At 44.8% G+C, this 18,347-nt stretch overlaps 1 protein-coding gene and 1 pseudogene across 2 annotated transcripts; one reads left to right on the top strand and one right to left on the bottom strand.

Moving 5' to 3' along the window:
• The first annotated feature begins 523 nt into the window (after positions 1 to 523).
• On the top strand, positions 524 to 14,226 carry Cd300e (CD300e molecule). 2 transcript variants are annotated; one of them, XM_037200813.1, is made up of 4 exons: positions 524 to 677; positions 10,285 to 10,554; positions 11,316 to 11,424; positions 12,893 to 14,226. In XM_037200813.1, the coding sequence occupies exons 1-4, from the start codon at positions 638 to 640 to the stop codon at positions 13,017 to 13,019; spliced, it is 546 nt and encodes a 181-aa protein (XP_037056708.1). In that variant the 5' UTR covers positions 524 to 637; the 3' UTR covers positions 13,020 to 14,226. The 2 variants fall into 2 exon arrangements, with proteins under 2 accessions (XP_037056708.1, XP_028745467.1); XM_028889634.2 differs by having other exon boundaries at positions 10,285 to 10,632.
• Positions 14,227 to 16,680: 2,454 nt separating this feature from the next.
• On the bottom strand, positions 16,681 to 17,511 carry LOC114707033 (annotated as a pseudogene).
• Between the last annotated feature and the right edge of the window lie 836 nt (positions 17,512 to 18,347).

Genomic DNA, 18,347 nt, shown 5'->3' with positions numbered 1-18,347 from the left:
CGTACACATGCCACGGCATGTGTGCACACAGTAGACAGATAAAGAAATAATGTTATAAAATGATGGAAACTGGATTGGAGTTGGCATGACGGGAGTCTCCATCGTGAGTGGTGATCTTGATTCTGAATTAGGTGAACACTTGATAACTTAAGTAGCGCTGGCCCACAGGAAGTCAGAACGTTGAGTCTAGAGGGATACTGAGATGCTGAAGTGGATGAGGAAGCCTGAAGTCAACCGCACAGAGACAATTGCTGATGACCCCAAAGTCGATAGACATAGCAAAGGGAAGCTATGGAGATTGAGGAAGTACACTAACCAGGAACGGAGTGGGAAAAACAGGGATTTCCCACTGGAGTGTCCACACATAGCAATTGGCTTCCCTGAAGGTTCGGCTGTGAAAACTGTCCTTTCTTTAGTGCAGGCTTACGTGGTGGATTAGCTCATTCTCTGAAGTGGCTCTTGCTCATCTTCCTCTTTTGTTAAACTGGGAAGTAGCTTAGAGTGGGAAGGAAGTAGACGAGAGAAAAACACAGAGGAAAGTGGAACAAGAAGGTGGGTGCCAGGGCTCTGTTACGCACATCTGGATTCCAGCAGCCACCTGAATTTTCCTAGAGGCAGCACCCAGCAAGGCAGGAGCATGTGGCTGTGCCCAGGTCTGCTCCTTTTCTGCCTTCAAGGTGAGTGGGGCTATGGATCTGTGAACCTAATTTTTCAGAGGATGGGAGAGGAGGAGTCCTGGGTTCAAGCCAGAAACGAGGAGTCAGCAAAAGAGGGGCATCCATGCACCCGTCTCTTTATCTGTATACGCCAACATTCATCCATGGACTCTACAAACCTTTATTAAGTAGCAACTGCAAGCCTGGATTGTTCTGAATGTTGCAACTCTAAGTAAGTTCCCCAGTTGAGGCTAATCCTATTTAAATGAGGCAGTCTAGTAATTTTACTACAGTGTGGGACCTGCTACAACATGGAGCTTTCATGTAGAAATAGACTACACCGGGGACCCGCCAGCTTTTCTCTCAGAGGAATGGAAGCTTCATTGAGGCTTCATGGAAGTCAGTCTTGAAGGATGAACAGCTGTCAAACAGGAAAGCAATAATTTACATTTACTGCAGATAGAGATCTTAAAGATTATGGAAAGTGCAGAAGTAGCAATGGCTTTGTCTTATTGGAGTTTAGTTTAAGGAGGTTGGAAAGGTTTGTAAGAAATAATGTATAGACAGGTCTGATAGCGTGTACCTGTAATTGCAGCACACAGGAGGCTGAGGCAGGAGGCTTGCAAGTTGTAGGCCTGCCTTGGCTACATAGTGAGATCTTGCCTTTAAAAAAATACTTGCTTTAAAAGATACGTAGGCCAAGCATGGTGGTGTATGCCTTTAATCCCAGTACTTGGGAGATAAGGGCAGGGTGGATCTCTATGAGCGAAAGACTACTCTGGTCTGCATAGTGAGACCCCTGTCTTAAAAAACAGACAAAAAATGAGGGAAACACATTTTTCTATGGGAAATATTTCAGAATGAAAATTAGAGAATATTTCTCTTTCTTACAGATGAGTTTTCATGTTGTTGTTGTTGTTATTGTTTTTCAAGACAAGGTTTCTCTGTTTAGTCCTTGTTGTCCTGGAACTCATTCTGTAGACCAGGCTGACCTCGAACTCAGAGATCTGCCTGCCTCTGCCTCTTGAGTGCTGGGATTAAATGTGTGTGCCACCACTGCCTGGCTGTTGGTTTTTTTAAATGGACCCTCACAGAACATAGAATTTAAAGGCCAGGATTTAAAGGATGAGACCAGTTGGGTGACTCTGATCACAGTTTGCTTTTCTTTTCCTTTTTTTTTTTTTTAAAAAAAAAAATTATGGGTGTGCATGTGTGTGTGTGGTTGTGGGTGGAAATGTGAGGTCACAGGCCAGTTCTGTAGTCAGTTCTCTCCTTCCACCTTTATGGGGATTCTAGGGACCTAACTATGACAGCTAGGTTTGCACAGCAAGCCACTGAGACATCTTGATGGCCCCCAAACAGCTTTCTCATGAGTAAAGTGAGAGGAGACCGGGTGACCTCCAAGATCCCTCAACACCTTCAGGATCTAGATCTTTCCCAGGGAGTTGCTTCACACCCATGTAGTCTCAGCACTCGGGAGACAGACAGGAGGATCAGGAGCTTAAGGACGTCCTTAACTACACAGCCAGTTCAAGGCCAGTTTGGCTACATGAGAGTCTGGTTTAAAACAACAAAACAACAAATAAACAACAAACCAATCTAGATCTTTAGGCTAAGTAAGACAATTAGATGCATAGTGTTATATTTAGGAGGGGCTTGAATTGCCCTGATTGAAGGTGATAATGATGATGATGGTGGTGGTGGTGGTGGTGATAATAATAATGATTATAATAGTAAGGATGGTGAATACAATAATGGGGATGATGATTGTGATGATGATGATATACTCTTCATACAATTTGGAATGTGTGGTGGAGACTGTAATTACTGGAGTAGATTGCAGAAACAATGATGTTTGGAGCTGCCTTGTCCCAGATTGCAGGAGATGAATATGGGCTGTAGTCAGAAGTTTTCCTGTGTCCTTCCTGTCCCACAGCCTCTCAGACAAGTAAACACACTTATATATTTAAAAAAAAGTAAAGTCTTTAAAGAGACAATAAGAATAATATAAAAAATAAGCCATAGTCATCTATGATAGTCAAACTTATAGTCATGTTAGTTAAGTTTTCTAGGCATATATAGATATATTTTGATTAGGTAGGTAATCTTCAAAGACTTCAAAGACCTATAGAATATGGCATTTAAAATGTTTTAAAAACTCAGGCTTTCTGGACAGTGAGACTCATCTGCTCCTGGCAGCACCAATTACTTCTAAGAGGAGGATGGGCGTCAGAGACGTCATATGGGGTTTATCTTCTTCTTGGCAAAAATAGCCATTTGGGCAAGAAACTGCTCTTGCCTGGACTGCTGATAATATGTTGCATAAACTGGACATACAGGAACCATAGGAAAATTACCACTGAATTTACCAAAACAAGGGTGAAATGGTCCTTCAGGTTCCTGCTTTGCAGAGGAGACTGCCAGACATTCTACAGGACACCGAGAAAAGTGACTGAGACTCTAGACCTACAAGCTAAAGGTCTATATTACAGAGGAACTTTGGGTGACTGTCAAAGCAGGTAGCTGTCTCTGTCATTCTAGATTTTTAGAAGTTGCTTACAATGCTCTTCCTGTTTACTTAGGTAATATATCCTTCTGGGGTCTTTGATGTTGTTGAAGACTAGATAGTCATAATTGTAATTTTCCTTAGTTATGATCAAAGATAAATTAGGTATGAAACTTTAGACTCACAAAAATAGAATAGATGACAGAATATTTTCTTTAATTTTGCCAAATACAAATAGACTAGATATTATAATTGTAATTCTTACTTGATAACTGTTTGTTACATATAATTTTACTATGTTAAAACTAAAACCTTCCTTTTTGATTAGATAGAAAAGAGGATTGCCAGGGAATGACTTTCTGTATGCTGGGAATATGTGTCTTTCCCATTGGTTAATAAATGGACTGCTTTGGCCTATGGCAAGGCAGCTTATAGGCAGGCAGGAAGTCCAGGAAAGTGACAGGAAAAGGAGAGGCACAGGCAGAGAAGAGATGCCAGTAGCCACCAGGAGAAGCAAGATGTGAAAATACCAGTAAGCCACAGCCATGTGGCAACTTATAGATTAATAGAAATGGGTTAAGTTATAGGAGCTAGTTAGTGAGAAGCCTGAGCCATTAGGCCATACAGTTTGTAAGTAATATAAGTGTCTATGTGTTTACTTGTCTGAGAAGCTATGGGACGGGTGGGACACAGGAAAACTTCTGACTACATTTGGCACTCACCATTGGGCATTGATCCACATAGACCTAAGAAAGCTTAAAGATTCTGAACGCACAGTAACGGAGCCACACTAGGCTTCCTAGTCTCACAGTCTCATGTCAGTAGCAGCACAGAGACTTGTTTCCCAACAGCTGCCTGTGAGATGGAGTTGGCTGCCAGCTACCATAAGCTAAGCAGCATGGTGGATTCCTGCCCCAGTACACAGAGGTGTCTCCAAGCCATGCAGCACACTGCATGGTGGATTTAGCTTTTACTCAAACAGACAAAAAGGGTTTATGGGCCAACTTATGCTCCCTGATGGCAGCATGGACCCTAGAGTTAGTGGAGTAAGTGTGACTCTCCTGAGTACCCCTGCCATGTTGGAAAGCTGATGTGGGCAGAGTCAGCAGCAAAGGTTGCTGGTCCAAGCCATGCAGCTTAGCAGTTTAAAATATCTCCTGGTCAGAGAAAGATTATAGATTCACAATGAGACAGATTCAGATGGAATAAACTGTTTAGTGTGTGTAAAAATGTACATAGGCTTGGAAGAGAGAAGAAAAGGAGGATAGACAGTTATATAAAGAAATAGAACCGGGCAGTGGCGGTACATGCCTTTAATCCCAGCACTCGAGAGGCAGAGCCAGGCGAATCTCTGTGAGTTCTAGACGAGCCTGGTCTACAGAGTGAGATCCAGGACAGGTACCAAAACTACACAGAGAAACCCTGTCTTGAAAAACCAAAAAAAAAAAAAAAAAAAAAGAAAAGAAAGAAAGGAAGGAAGGAAGGACGAACAAAAGAAAGAAAGAGAGAAAGAAAGAAAGAAAGAGAGAAAGAAAGAAAGAAAGAAAGAAAGAAAGAAAGAGAAGTAGATAGTTTTAAAAAATAAAGACTTGGGGCTCAGAGGTTAAGAGCACTGGCTGTTCTTCCAGAGGTCCTGAGTTCAATTCCCAGCAACCACATGGTGGCTCACAACCATCTGTAATGAGATCTGGTTCCCTCTTCTGGCCTGAAGGGATATACACAATCAGAATACTTTATACATAATAATAAAAAGTGTGGCCAAAGCAGTCCATTTATTAGCCAATGGGAAAGACACATACTCCCAGCATACAGAAAGACTTCCCCCAGCAGTGGGCTTTTCCCTTCTTTACAGTAAATGGCAACTTAAAGTCAGATGGGATGAGAATATTGACACCACAATAATCAGTAAACACCATGAAGCAGGACCACTCCAGCTTCTTTGAGTAAGCTTGTTTACATTTGACAAAATTACCCAAGTGCAGTAGTTCAGTGCAGTTAACTGAAAACAGGAACCCCTTTTCACTCATCCTCAGGAGCTAGCTGGCCTCACCACCTGACCCATTCACCTTTTCACCAAGGGTATATTTGCACCTGGGCAGGCAAGTGCTCACTCCTAGATTTCAACTTTGAAGCAATTTGTACTGACAAAGTGCACTCTGCTGTATCTCAGCCCTGGCATCCCACCCACCCTCTACTTTCATAACCCTCCCTCCACCCGCTGCACCCACCCAAGGCTGTAAAGACTGTTTGGGAAAAGGCAGGCATTTTATATTTGTAGAGGAGACCCACCAGGGTTTATATCATGAGTGTGAGAATGAGGAATGAGAAAACGATAGAAAAAAAGACAGAAGGGACAATTCCAGAGTGGGGGTGGGGTGTGGGGGGTGGGTGGTGGGTGGTGGAGGAGGGAGGCAAAGAGAAAGGAAGTGGTTTCTGGTAAAAAACCAACAGAAATAGCCAGGCAGGGTGGCACACACTTGTAGGCACACACACAAGAGGATTGTGAATTTGAGGCCAGTTTTGGCTTACCAGAGAGACCATGTCTAAAGAAAAAGGAGGAGGAAAGAAAGAGAAAGAAAAACGAAACAACAACAAAAATCAAAATAAAATGAACAAAGCTAGGCCAGTGAGATGACTCACAGGAGAAAGAGCTTGCAACACGAGCCTCGAGTCTGGTCCCTGGAGCCCACAAAACGGAAGGAGAGAACTGACCCCCTGAAGTTGTCCTCTGACCTCTATGAATACCATGTCCCCTACCAATAAATAAACAAAAAGTTAATGAGAAACTAGAACTTCTTTTTTAAATGTATTTATTTATTTTACTTCTGGATGTAGTTTCCCCTCCCGTCTCTCCTCCCAGCCCCTCCCCACATCTCCCCTCTGTACCCCTAATCCACTCCTCCTCTGCTTCTATTCAGAAAAGGCCAGGCCTCCCATGGACATCAACAAAACATGGCATACCAAGTTGCATTAAGACTAAGCACCTCCTCTTGTATTAAAGCTGGGCAAGGAGACCCAGTATGAGCAGTAGGATCTCAAAAGCCAGCCAAAGAATCAAAGACAGCCCCTGCATCCACTGTTAGGAGTCCCACAAGAAGACTAAGCTACATAGCTGTCACATATATTCACAGGGCCTAGGTCAATCCCGTGCAGGCTCCCTGGTTGTTGGTTCAGTCTCTGTGAACCCCTGTAAGTTCAGGCTGGTTGATTCTGTGGGTTTTCTTGTGATGTCCATGACCCCTCGGGCTCCTACAATCCTTCTTCCTTCTCTTCAGCGGGATTCCCTAGCTCAGCCTAATGTTTGATTGAGGGTTTTTGCATCTGTTTCTATACTTGCTGGATGAAGTCCCTCTGATGACAATTGGGCTAGGCACCAATCTATGAGTATAGCAGAATATCATTAGGAATCATTACACTGACATTTTCTTTTCCTTTTTCTTGGTTTTTCAAGACAGGGTTTCTCTGTGTAGCTTTACGCCTTTCCTCGAACTCACTCTGTAGACCAGGCTGGCCTTGAACTCACAGAGATCTGCCTGGCTCTGCCTCCCAAGTGCTGAGATTAAAGGTGTGCACCACCACCACCGCCCGGTGACATTTTATTTTTCTCCAGTCATGTTTGGTTCTATCCTAGGTCTCTGGGACATCTAGCCTCTGGATCCTGGCCCTCCAGGGAGAAACTAGAATTTCTATTCATTGAATTTCTATTTTATAGTCCACACTTTCAAGTTTATAATGTTATTAGAATTTTATTTGATTGACATGATGATTGCACACACTATGGGGTACAATGTTATTTTGATGTGTGCACACATTTTGCAGTGCTCAGATCAGTACTGACATTTATCAAAACATGAATGAACCTGAGGACATCATATTAAATAAAATAATGCTCTGGGTGTGATAACTCAGGCCTGTGATTTCAGCACTCAGGAAGCAGAGGCAAGAGGATCTTGAGTTCAGGTTTGATTTGGCTAAAATAGTGAAATGCTATCTCAAAAACAAAAACACAAAAGGCATTTCTGTCCTGGCCTTGTTGCTATGTAGTGGAGAGGCAGGTTCCCTCCTGCAAATTCTGGAAGGTTCTTAGGTTTGATTAGATCAGTAGCTACCAGAGTCCTGGCCTGTGGCTTGAGGTGCCCCCCCCCTCCCCGGCTACATGGAGGTGTTGAGAGCGCCGCCATGACCCATTGCCTGGTGCCGAGGAGCCTGGAGAGAGAAGACAATCCCCATGTGAATGTTGTACAAATGCTCAGATTGGAATTTGGGTGAAATTGCCAAATGGTCTGGCTCCCCAGACTCCTGTAGCCGGTGCTGCCACGTCCTCAGCTGACTCAGGCTCTGGCTCCACACAAAAGATGTTGCTCAACGTTCACCTTCACTCTGTCATTCACTGTCTTCCAGTCGAGATGACACCAAGTCCATCTAAAATGCTCAGTTCAGCAAATGTGGCTTTGAAACAGCACAAGAACTTGCAAAGATGACTCACACAGAGCCTTCTCTTTGAGAAAACATAATTTGAGTAAAATAATTTTGTTTTTAGGGTTTTTTTTTGCTTGTTTGTTTTTTTGTTTGTTTGTAGACCAGGCTGGCCTCAAATTCACAGAGATCCACCTGCCCCTGCCTCCTGAGTGCTGGGATTAAAGGCATGCATCACTATGCCCAGTGAATAAAATAATTTTTAATGGAAAAACTAATAAAAAAGCTTAATTGAAGTGCAGAATGTTGAGTACTGTGTGCTCTCAGCAGCCCATGGAGCCCACAGTAGATGATCTCATTGGGACCGTTAATACCATTTAAGCCTATATGAGACATTTGTGAATGAGGCAGAGAAGGCAGCAAAGTCCCCATTTTATAGACACACAGTAAGAGGCACCTAAAGGAGACCCCCATACTCAGCGGGGTTCCCTCCTGAACCCCGGATTAGGCACAAACACCTATTTTCACAGAGATCCTTTATTAAGTGGGGAAGAAAAGTTAAAGTGGCTGCTTTCTGACTCAGGCAGAACACAGCAGCAAATGACCTTGCAGGGGTCATTTTTAGGAGGAGAAGAAGGGGAGGAGGTCTGTGTTAGGGTGGGCTGGGCTGGGGTGGTAAAGGAGATGGGTGATCAGGGAGAAGGGAAGGGGACGATGGAAAGGGAGAGGGGGACTTGTCTTGGGGGGGACAAAGGACTGCCTTTGGATAGAGGGGAGAGAGATGTGGCACAGAGGCCAAAGTTGACTTATAAAGTTAAAGGGGGAAACCCTGTGTTAGGATGAGGTATTTAATTTTAACTGGGCATGTTAATTAGGTGAACCAAAGGGGGCTTTGATTGCTGGACCTTGGTAGTCAGCCTCAGGAGCTCTTACCACTGGCTATGGAAGTGTCTAGAATCAAGACAAGCTTGTATGTTCAAGAAACAGCTCAGGATGCTTCCTGCTGGCTGCGCTGCTACGATGTATCAGTTTTCTTGATGCTGTAACAACTGGCAAGAAGCAACTTCAGGGAGGAAGGGCTTAGCTGGGCTTGGAGTTCAAGGGAATAAGGCTTAGCAAACTATTAGTAGACCTAAAGCTACCTTTGTCTTTTGTTTGTTTGGTTTTGGTTTTTCAAGGCAGGGTTTCTCTAAGATACCACTTTCTTGGGCAATGTGAGGAAAGGAATGAAACCTCACCCAAGGGCAAGTTCAAGCCTTAATTAAGCCTGGGCCATTCCTACTTTAACACTAAATATCTATATATGAAAGGAATGCCAACTCTATGACGGCAGCCTTTACAGCAAATACTGATTGTGCTGGAAAGTTTTCATTTGCTGGTGAGAGGCTCCGATCAGACTCTAGGACAAGGAGGCTCCACCACCTTCTCATTTACCCGTAATTTCCCTTTCTTTCTATACTGCCCATGTACCCCTAAAGTCTCAGTTTACCCCCAATGAGTCTATAGGGTGCCCCCTTTCTACTTCCAGAAATATGTCAGCTATCAGCCTGAGCCATGTGGGTGGTGCTGGATGCTGGTGTTTGTGTCCATTCCGGTGTGTGCGATTATCCTCCATTCTCAAAATAGAGTCAAGAGTTACTTGCAAAGGGCAGTCTCTTGGGACTGACTAGGACTCCGTTGTTAAGAGCACTTGTTGCTCTCACAGGGTACCCAGATTTGGTTCCTAGAACTTACATGGATGCTCACAACCATCTGTAACTGTAGTTCCAGGGATCCTCTTCTGACCTCTGAGGGCATGCATGCCTCACACATAAAATAAAATGTAAAAATCTTAAAAAAAAATAGACTCTTGCTGGGTGGTGGTGGCGCATGCCTTTAATTTCAGCACTTGAGCAGCAGAGGCAGGGGAGCTCTGTGAGTTCAAGGCCAACCTGGTCTACAAAGTGAGTTCCAGGGCAGAGAGAGCTATTACACAGAGAAACCCTATCTTCAAAAAAACATATATATATATAGTTTGAATATATATAGTTTGAATATATATAGTTTGAATATATATAGTTTGAATACACACACACACACACACACACACACACACACACACACACATATATATATATTCTCTCATGGCAAGACACAATCTAGAAAAATATTTTAAACAATATGAAGTAACTTATGTCAGGACACACACACAGCCTGGTTGCAATAGTGGAGTAAATCAGGTTTTTTTTTTTTTTTTTTTTTTTTTTTGAGATGGTCTGCTACATAGCTCAGGTTGGCTTGAAATTCACTATGTAGATGAGGCTGACCTCAAACTCAAAATCCTCCCATCTCAGGCCCCTGAGTGCTAGGAAGGCTCTACCACATGCAGTTTAGAAGTTAAAATTTTAAAGAGCAAGTTTGACATGCAGAAGATTCCAGAATGCAGAGGTATGAGTCCAAAGGAAGTGATTTGCCTATAACCTAACTTTATGTCAGCCTTGACTTCACTTAACCAGTCCCTAAAGTCCCTGTGTGGTCACTTGGTGCCTAGTGTCCACTGGGGACAGGTTTTTATTTGTTTCTCTGTCACAGCCTCCAGTTCTTTTGGTTTGGGTCCCAAGTCCAAATGTCCTTCCTGGTCCTTTTCCTGGATCTCCCCATGCTTCAGGGAAACTTACTTCTGGGCCCATCAGGAAGGAGGTCTTGACTCAGGCTTGTGTTTTCCAGGCTGTCTATCTCTGACGGGCCCTGGCTCTGTGTCTGGCTACGTGGGAGGCTCTCTTCATGTGCAGTGTCAATATGGAAAATCATACAAGAACCATCTCAAATACTGGTGTCGAGGAGAGTATGACACAAAATGTAAAACTATTGTGGAAACCAAAGGAAATGGGGAAGAAAAGAAGAATGGCCGAGTGTCCATCAGAGACCATACTGAGAACTTCACCATGACAGTGACCATGGAGAACCTCAGCGAAGATGACGCTGGATCTTACTGGTGTAAGATTCAAACTTTCTTTATCTGGGATTCATGGTCACGTGACCCAGCCGTCCTTGTAAAGGTACATGTTTTCCCAGGTAAGACTATCCTGGCTCCAGCCACAGAACTTTTAGGAAGGGTCTGTGCTTTGGACATGGGTGGGCATTGTCTTGAAGCGTGCCTATGAATATTGTCCTCATCTCAGTTGGGCTGGGGAGAGAGTGTGCTATAGACATGGAGAGAGAGATGGCTGACCTTTCACCCATAGGAGGGGCGGTTGAGATATAGGTCACACAAATGACCCAACTCCTGATGTCTCTAGGAGGAGCCTAGAGACAATCTAATTCCTCCTTAGTGTTGCATTAAAGTGATCTTTAATTGTTCCCATATGAAAGATGCGTGAAAACCTTCCATGGTCTCTGGGAGAATCCTTGGGCCACAAGCTGAGCTGTGTTCCTTCATTCTCTCTCCTGGGCTTCTCACTAAGCAGGGGGAATCCTGGAAGACCTCTCTGCCCTCCCTTGGGCAGAGTCAGGGATGGGAGGAAAGTCTGAGATGACACATAGGACCAGTCTTTTGGTAGGAAGGCCCCTTCAGCCTTTGAGAGCCCCACCCAGGATATGGCTGAGCCTTGAGAGCCCCACCCAGGATATGGTTTAAAGCACTTCTCGAAACCCTCTGTGAATGTATGGTTCTGTGTGATGTCAGATCCACACAGACACTCATTTAGTGCAGGCTTGGGATCAAGCAGTGACCTGATGTGTATCTTTATCTCTAACAGCCACAACTCCCATGGAGACCACACTCCCAGCAACAACTCCCACCCTCCCACTAGTGAATACTGGACATCTGAGGATGAGCACCACCGAGCTGTTCTTCCTCCAACTATGGTAAGGGTCCAAGGCCTGGAGAGAGTCAGGAGCTGTAGGATTCCGGGGGGTTGGCAGTGTCACCCACATTGAGGAAACCTTACTATTGAGTGATATTTCCTCCCCCTCTGATCTCAGCTTCCACATCCTCCAAGCCTGCATGTGGGTGCCAAGTGTGGAGGAGGGGTTCGAGGGACACGGACTTGAGGCCGAGTCTATGTTTGGTAGATTCACAGACCTTTCCCATTCACCCCTCTCTTTTCTATCCATCCCTGCTGGACTCTAGATTCGCAGTCCTAGCTCTGTATAGACTCTTCAAAGGTCATCGTTGGAGGTCAGGGAGGTGACTCAGTGGGTAAAGGTGCTTGTCACCTTCATTCAGTCTCCAAACCCCACAATAAACAAATAGATGTAAAGGTCTTTGTTCAGCCGGGGTCTTGCTCCCAGGAGCTGTTCACGAGGAGCAGACCCAGCCCCAGGCTGAAGTTTTCGGTTGTTCTCCCTTCTCTCCCAGAGGTACTCAGAAAGGGCTATGATGCCTGTGCTGGATCGTCTTATATCGGCTTGACACACAAACTAGAGTTACCTGAAAGAAGGGAACCTCCAGTGAGAAATCCCTCCATGAGATATGGCTATAGGACATTTCTTAATTAGTAATGGACAGGGGAGGGCCCAGCACGTTGTGGGTGGTGTCACCCCTGGGATGGTGGTCCTGCATTCTATAAGAAAGCAGGCTGAGCAAGCCATGGGGAGCAAGCCAGTAAGCAGCACTCCTCCATGGCCTCTGCATCAGCTCCCGCCCCCAGGTTCCTGCTGTGCTTGAGGTCCTGTCCTGACCTTCTGTGGTGATAAACAGCAATGTGGAAGTGTAAACTGAACAAACCCTTTCCTCCCCAACTTGCTTTTTGGTCATGGTGTTTTGTTGAAGCAATTGAAACCCTGACTAAGACAGTGCCTTTAGGCCCTGAGGGAGAGAAAGTCAGGAGAACTAGTTTCAAGAAGTCAGCTGAAGACTGGGGATGTAGCTTAGTTGCTACAATGCTTGTCTAACATGCACAAATCCCAGGGTGCGACCCCCAGAGCTGCCTAGATTGGGTGCTGTAATGTGCACATCTGTAATGTGCGTTAGGGAATTGACCTCAGAAGACACAGCAGTTCAAAGTTGTAACTATGTCAGGAAGCCGGCCTGCGCCGCTGTGTGAGATCTGCCCCACCACTAATAACGTCACTTAATAACTGGAAGACAGTAGGTGGCTCTGGGCCTTGCTTCTAGTAAACTGTGTCTACCTAGAACCCTTTCCTCTCTTCACTAGTCACCCCTCAACAAGAGATGCGGGGAGGAAGGGTGGTGGGACCACAAGGGCAGACTTCCTTGAGTAATTTTCTAGTTTGATTCTGGGTCATTTGGGCTTTTGAGGAAACATGGGACGAGACAGATGGGTCCTGGAACCTCCTCTTGAACTCATTTTCCTTCCCCACATGCCCACAGGTCCCTGCTCAGCAGCATCCACTTCCAGGTCCTGGTCTTCCTGAAGCTACCCCTGTTTCTGAGCATGCTCTGTGCTGTCTTCTGGGTGAACAGGCTTCAGAAGATCCCTGGGGGGAATTTAGAGTGAATTTCCCAAGAGCTATGAAGCGAAGCATCCCAGGAATGTTCTGGGAGGGACTCAGCCCTTGCAGACTGGATGAGAGACACTGGACTCTGGGTTGATTCTGCACAGAGGCAGCAGTGCCTGGATTCTGGACTTCACTATTCCCATGTCTTAAGGGAGGGTCCTGGTTATCTGAGAGTCTTAGCAATCAGACTCCTGTGGAGTCCTCAGCATAAAGAGGGAACAAGGTTGGGACATACTTTTAATCCCAGTGTTGGAGAGGCAGAGGCCGGTGGCTCTCTATGAGTTCAGGGCTAGCCTAGTTTACATAGTGAGTTCCAGGACAGCCAGGGCTATATAAACAAGACTCAAGGCTATATAAACATCCTCCACCGACCCAAAAAAGGGAACAAGACTCCCCTGAGCCCTGTGTTGGAGGTCCTCCTTTCCCTTCTCCAGATTTCTTGGTTTCTGCTCTCATGTCAGCTCCAAAGGGTAAGAACCCTCTAGAAGGTTCTTGAGCACCTCTAGCCCCCTTGATCTCTGTGACATAAAAGCATCTCAGGTCATTGTCTCTGATGGCAGCAATCACCTCCTTCCTACAGAGAAGAGTTTCCTGAGGAACACATCCCTCATAGATTTGGATCACAGGCCATGTTCCCTCTTCTAGAACAATCCCAGAGGATTCGGCTTCTGGCAGAGCATCTTCACGGCCCACTTTCTCAAAAATACAGCTTTTTTAAAAACCTCATCTGATCCTTATAGTTCACATGATCTTGAAGCCTCCTTATGTCCCATGACCAGAGAGCATGTGTCAGAGTTCAGCACATACTTGGCTGGGCTGAAAATAGCCAATCACCTTGAAAGTGAAGTTCTGTGGTTACTCAGATCAGCAGTAGAGAAAGGTGGTGAGTGCTCTGGATGTCACTCTGTATTTCCTAACCCAGGGGTCTCCTGTGCATAGTACCAACTTAGGGTTCATCTTTGTTCACTTTAGAAACTGGCTGAGAACACCTTGAGGATAAAGATAGATATTCAAAGACAGATGCAGGGCCAGTAGTGAGGAGATATCATATCATCTGGGCATCCACTGGACATCCTCAGCTCAGAAAAAGGCCCGTTTGTTGAATGCTTGCCAGGTTTCTTCCTTGATGTTCTTTGCAGGGGGGGCCTCACAGGGTTAGCTACAAGTGTCACCATCTCCATTCACTCCAGGCATTCATGTCAGACCTCTTTCTCCACCCTCAGGCTCAGGCTTGCCTTGAACTAGTGATGCCTGTTCCCACAGAGAGAACATATTTATATGAGCATCGTATGTGAATGTAAAGACCCAAGGGGTAACTCTTATGATGATAGTTCTCCATGGAAGCTGTCCACTGACAGAGCACACCACGAACATAGTTTCTTAGAGTGAGGCTTGTCTGTCAGTCCAGCATAGTGAAGATTTCCTTCTAACAGTTCAGATGGAGTGTATGGATTCAGCATCAACCCTTGCTTACATTTTCCTTCTGAACATTGGGTACTCTTGAGCATACCAAGATCCTGGATGTAATATAGGAGAGTTTACCTGGCCAGTGGTGCATCATCTTCAAGGAAGAGTCAGAGAGTGGCAGGTCTAAGCGTAAGATGGGAGTAACTGCTGGGTATGGGAAAGAGAGGGGCGGGCTTGGATGGTGTGGAGCCTAGTGCATGACTGCATTACCAGACAGAGGGTGTCGGCTAGGAGTCTAGAGGTGTGGGCTAGCAGAATGTTGAGGGCTGGAGAGGAAGGAACAGGGAGGGATTAGCTGGTGCCCAGGGGTAGGTGAAATCACCAGGTGAGCTTCAGGACCAAGAACAGAGCTCTGGAGGGGGAGGTGAAGCCGCTGAGGTAGGCGTTCAGGACCAAGGACAGAGACCATGGAGGCTCTTTTTTTTTTTTTTAAGATTTATTTATTTATTATGTATACAGAAGAGGGCACCAGATCTCATTACAGATGGTTGTAAGCCACCATGTGGTTGCTGGGAATTGAACTCAGGACCTCTGGAAGAGCAGTCGGTGCTCTTAACCTCTGAGCCATCTCTCCAGCCCCCCATGGAGGCTCTTAAACCATGCCAACCATAACTGTTTCAAGGCGCAAGGTAGTGTAAAAGGCAGAAGTGAGCTAGGATGAAGGGCCACTGAAGTTGACATGCACAGTTACTGGACCCTCTAGAGACCTCGTGCCTATAATGCACAAGTCCTGTGACCCTTTCTTCCAGCTTCCCCTACCAGGGGCGCACTGTATGTGTGTAGTGCGAGGTGTCGGCACAATATTGTGAACTGCATTGCAGCTTACTCAGTTCTCAACAGTTTTCACATGTGTTCATTTACATGTGTGTTTAACTATGCACTGTTGTCCCATGTGTACATCCATGTAATGACCATCATGGTCAAAACAGAGAATTGCTTCATCATCACAAAACCTACTTCATGTCAATCTACCCCACGACTGTCCACTAGAGACCACTAATGTGTTCTCCAACTCTGGTTTTGTCACTTTGAGAATGTACTTGAAATGAAAGCATTTCAATGTCATATTTTGAGATCAGCTTTCCTCCATGCTTGGTAAGTTACAACGATTCTGGGATCCATACAAGCAGATGTACTTAGAAATAATTCACTCCTCTTTATTACTGGGTGTGATTCTATCACAAAATGGAATAAATTCACAACAGTTTGTTTAACTACTTGTTCACTGGAGTATTTGGGTCCCTTCCATTACAAATAAAACTGTTATCCATATTCATACATATTTTCCTTTATATGATTATGCATTTTTATTTCTCCAGTGTGTATGCTTCACAACTACTAAGATATATAGTGAGTTTATGTTTAGTTTTCTAGTAAATAACCCAACTATCTGTAAAAACAAAACAATCAAACACATTTGAGTGGAAGATGTTTGACATTATCTAGAGCCCAGGGAGAGATGGAGCCACCAAAAGATGGATTCTGGTCCAAGGACAGAGCATCCACAGTGGAACTTACACAGACAACAAGTTTCCCTTGAATTTTTTTTTTTTTTTTTTTTTTTTTTTTTTTGGTTTTTCGAGACAGGGTTTCTCTTTGGCGCCTTTCCTGGAACTCACTCTCTATCCCAGGCTGGCCTCGAACTCACAGAGATCCACCTGCCTCTGCCTCCCGAGTGCTGGGATTACAGGCGTGCGCCACCACTGCCCGGCCCTCCCTTGAATTATTGTGAGCAAACCAGAACGTGCCTGTTAATCCATACAGAACCTCAGATGCTAGTCTGTGACCACTGACCAGAGGATGGAGACTTGAGAGCTGTGGTGTATGCCTGGGGCCATATGGTGCTCCCAGCAGGCATGGGGACTGACCTAAGGTGCACAGATGGGCGGTGGGGATGAGGTTGGGACCAGTCAGCAGGGCAGAATCAGCTCTTCTGCCTGCCTTGTGACTGGGGCCCTGGTGTCACACCTTCAGGTCTTGTTGTTCTTTTATTATTTTTTTTTATAAATGACAATTAAAATTTTTTATATATAAAAGTTGATGAAAAACCATTGCTAGTTCTATTACAGCTGAACATTTCAATTAAAAAGCATAGTAAGTATACTTATTAAATACCATTTTCTAAAATACAGCATTAAAACATCTAACATGCTTGTTTAATTTCAGTACAAAGGATTCAAGACCAAGTATGCATGTTACATGCACCACAGTTAGATTACAAATGATCATAGTCATCATCATCGTTGTCGTCATCATCATCATCATCTTCAAGTTTTCTTATCAGCACATTTGCCGACTCGTTGGCTGCATTTTGTAATACCATATCAGTAACAATAACAATGTTTTCGGATCCATTTAATGATGGGTTAATTAGAACGTTCTGAACTGCTGATATTGCAGGAATCAAAGCTTTTAAAGCAAAAGACTGAGGAGCAGGCTTCTGTACTAAACCTTTGCCCTGTGAGGGACACTGGCATGCCTACTTTAGTTGAGACAGTTCAGTTGGAATGGAGTGCCTAGTGTGGGAGTACTTGGTCTGCTAGAAACGGAGCCAACACTTCACAGTGGAACTGTTACTCCTCTCCCCCCCTTTTTTAATAAAGACTGTAGTTTGGGGCAATTAAGCAATATCTATCAGGAGGCAACCGAGGACCTGAGTATGGCTTGCTCAATGGCAATGGGGTTTGATTTCTTTATCTTGCAACATGTAATAAAAAAACCTCTCACAGGAGAAGTGAAAGACTGGTTTTCAAGGGAGAAGTGAAAGACTGGTCTGCACGGGACTGGAGTGCCAACCTCACATCATTTGCATCAACAGTATCTTTCTTAGCATGTCTTGAATAAATTTTAGCATCATCTAGAATTGTGGTCACATTCTATTGGAAGGCAAACTCCAACATCTGATTTATAACTCCTGGCTCATGTTCTGCAATCTCCATGTCCTTCAGGATTTGTGCCATCAATCATCTCAGCATCTTTTGGCATGCTCTTGGGAGAAGCCATCTTACCAGACTCCATGATATCGGGTGATCAGACTTGTTGAGCTAAATCACCCACATGAATGCACTTCAGTCCTGAACTTGATGCAGATTATTTGCCTATTGTGGCTTTTCCAACTCCTGGTGTACCAGTGAGCAGGAAGTTTCACAGTCTTTCTTTGCACGCAGCTGGTGCCTTGGCTCACACTCCCAATTCACTTGCCAGGGAGGAGCCAGAGATAAGCAATGAGATGGTCCTAGATTAAGACCATTTTCTGTAGCAGTTTAATGTCCTGGTTGCAAATTCTTTTAAACTTCCATTCCTCATCGGGATCAATTTTCCTTTGCCTTGAACTGGGTGGTCTGGGACAGCTTCAGCCAGTAGATGGCAGTGTGGCTCTTAATCTCTTCTTCAATCAGCATCTTGTGGACCTCAGCCTAGAGTTTTTAGAACTGCCTACATTCAGGGTTGGTTGTTCCTCTTCATTCAAACTTCTCTGTACACACCCTCACAGACACACCTACAGGATAGACTCCTGGGGGATTTCAAAGCCAGTCAAGCTGAAAATGAAGATTAACCACCATAAACATCCTCCCCCCCCCCCCCCCCCCGTGTGTGTGAATGTGTGTGTGTGTTTAAAATTTCCTTCCATGAATTTGATACCAGGCTTATTCTGTACCTGTATCTATGGACACTTACAACTTGTCCTCTGGATTTAAACCAACTGCAGATTCCCAACACTTGGGAGACTCACACTGGAGAGAGTTTGAAGACAACTTGGGGTACACAGCAAAACTCTGTCTTATACAAACAACACAAGGGGTTGTGGATTCAGCTCAGTGGGTAGAGTGCTTGCTGGCATTCGTGAAACCTCGGGTTCA

The sequence above is a fragment of the Peromyscus leucopus genome, chromosome 8b (genome assembly GCF_004664715.2).
Source record: "Peromyscus leucopus breed LL Stock chromosome 8b, UCI_PerLeu_2.1, whole genome shotgun sequence".
NCBI lineage: Eukaryota > Metazoa > Chordata > Mammalia > Rodentia > Cricetidae > Peromyscus > Peromyscus leucopus.
The sequence above is the reverse complement of the archived record's forward strand: the minus strand, read 5'-3'. Positions and strand labels throughout refer to the sequence as shown.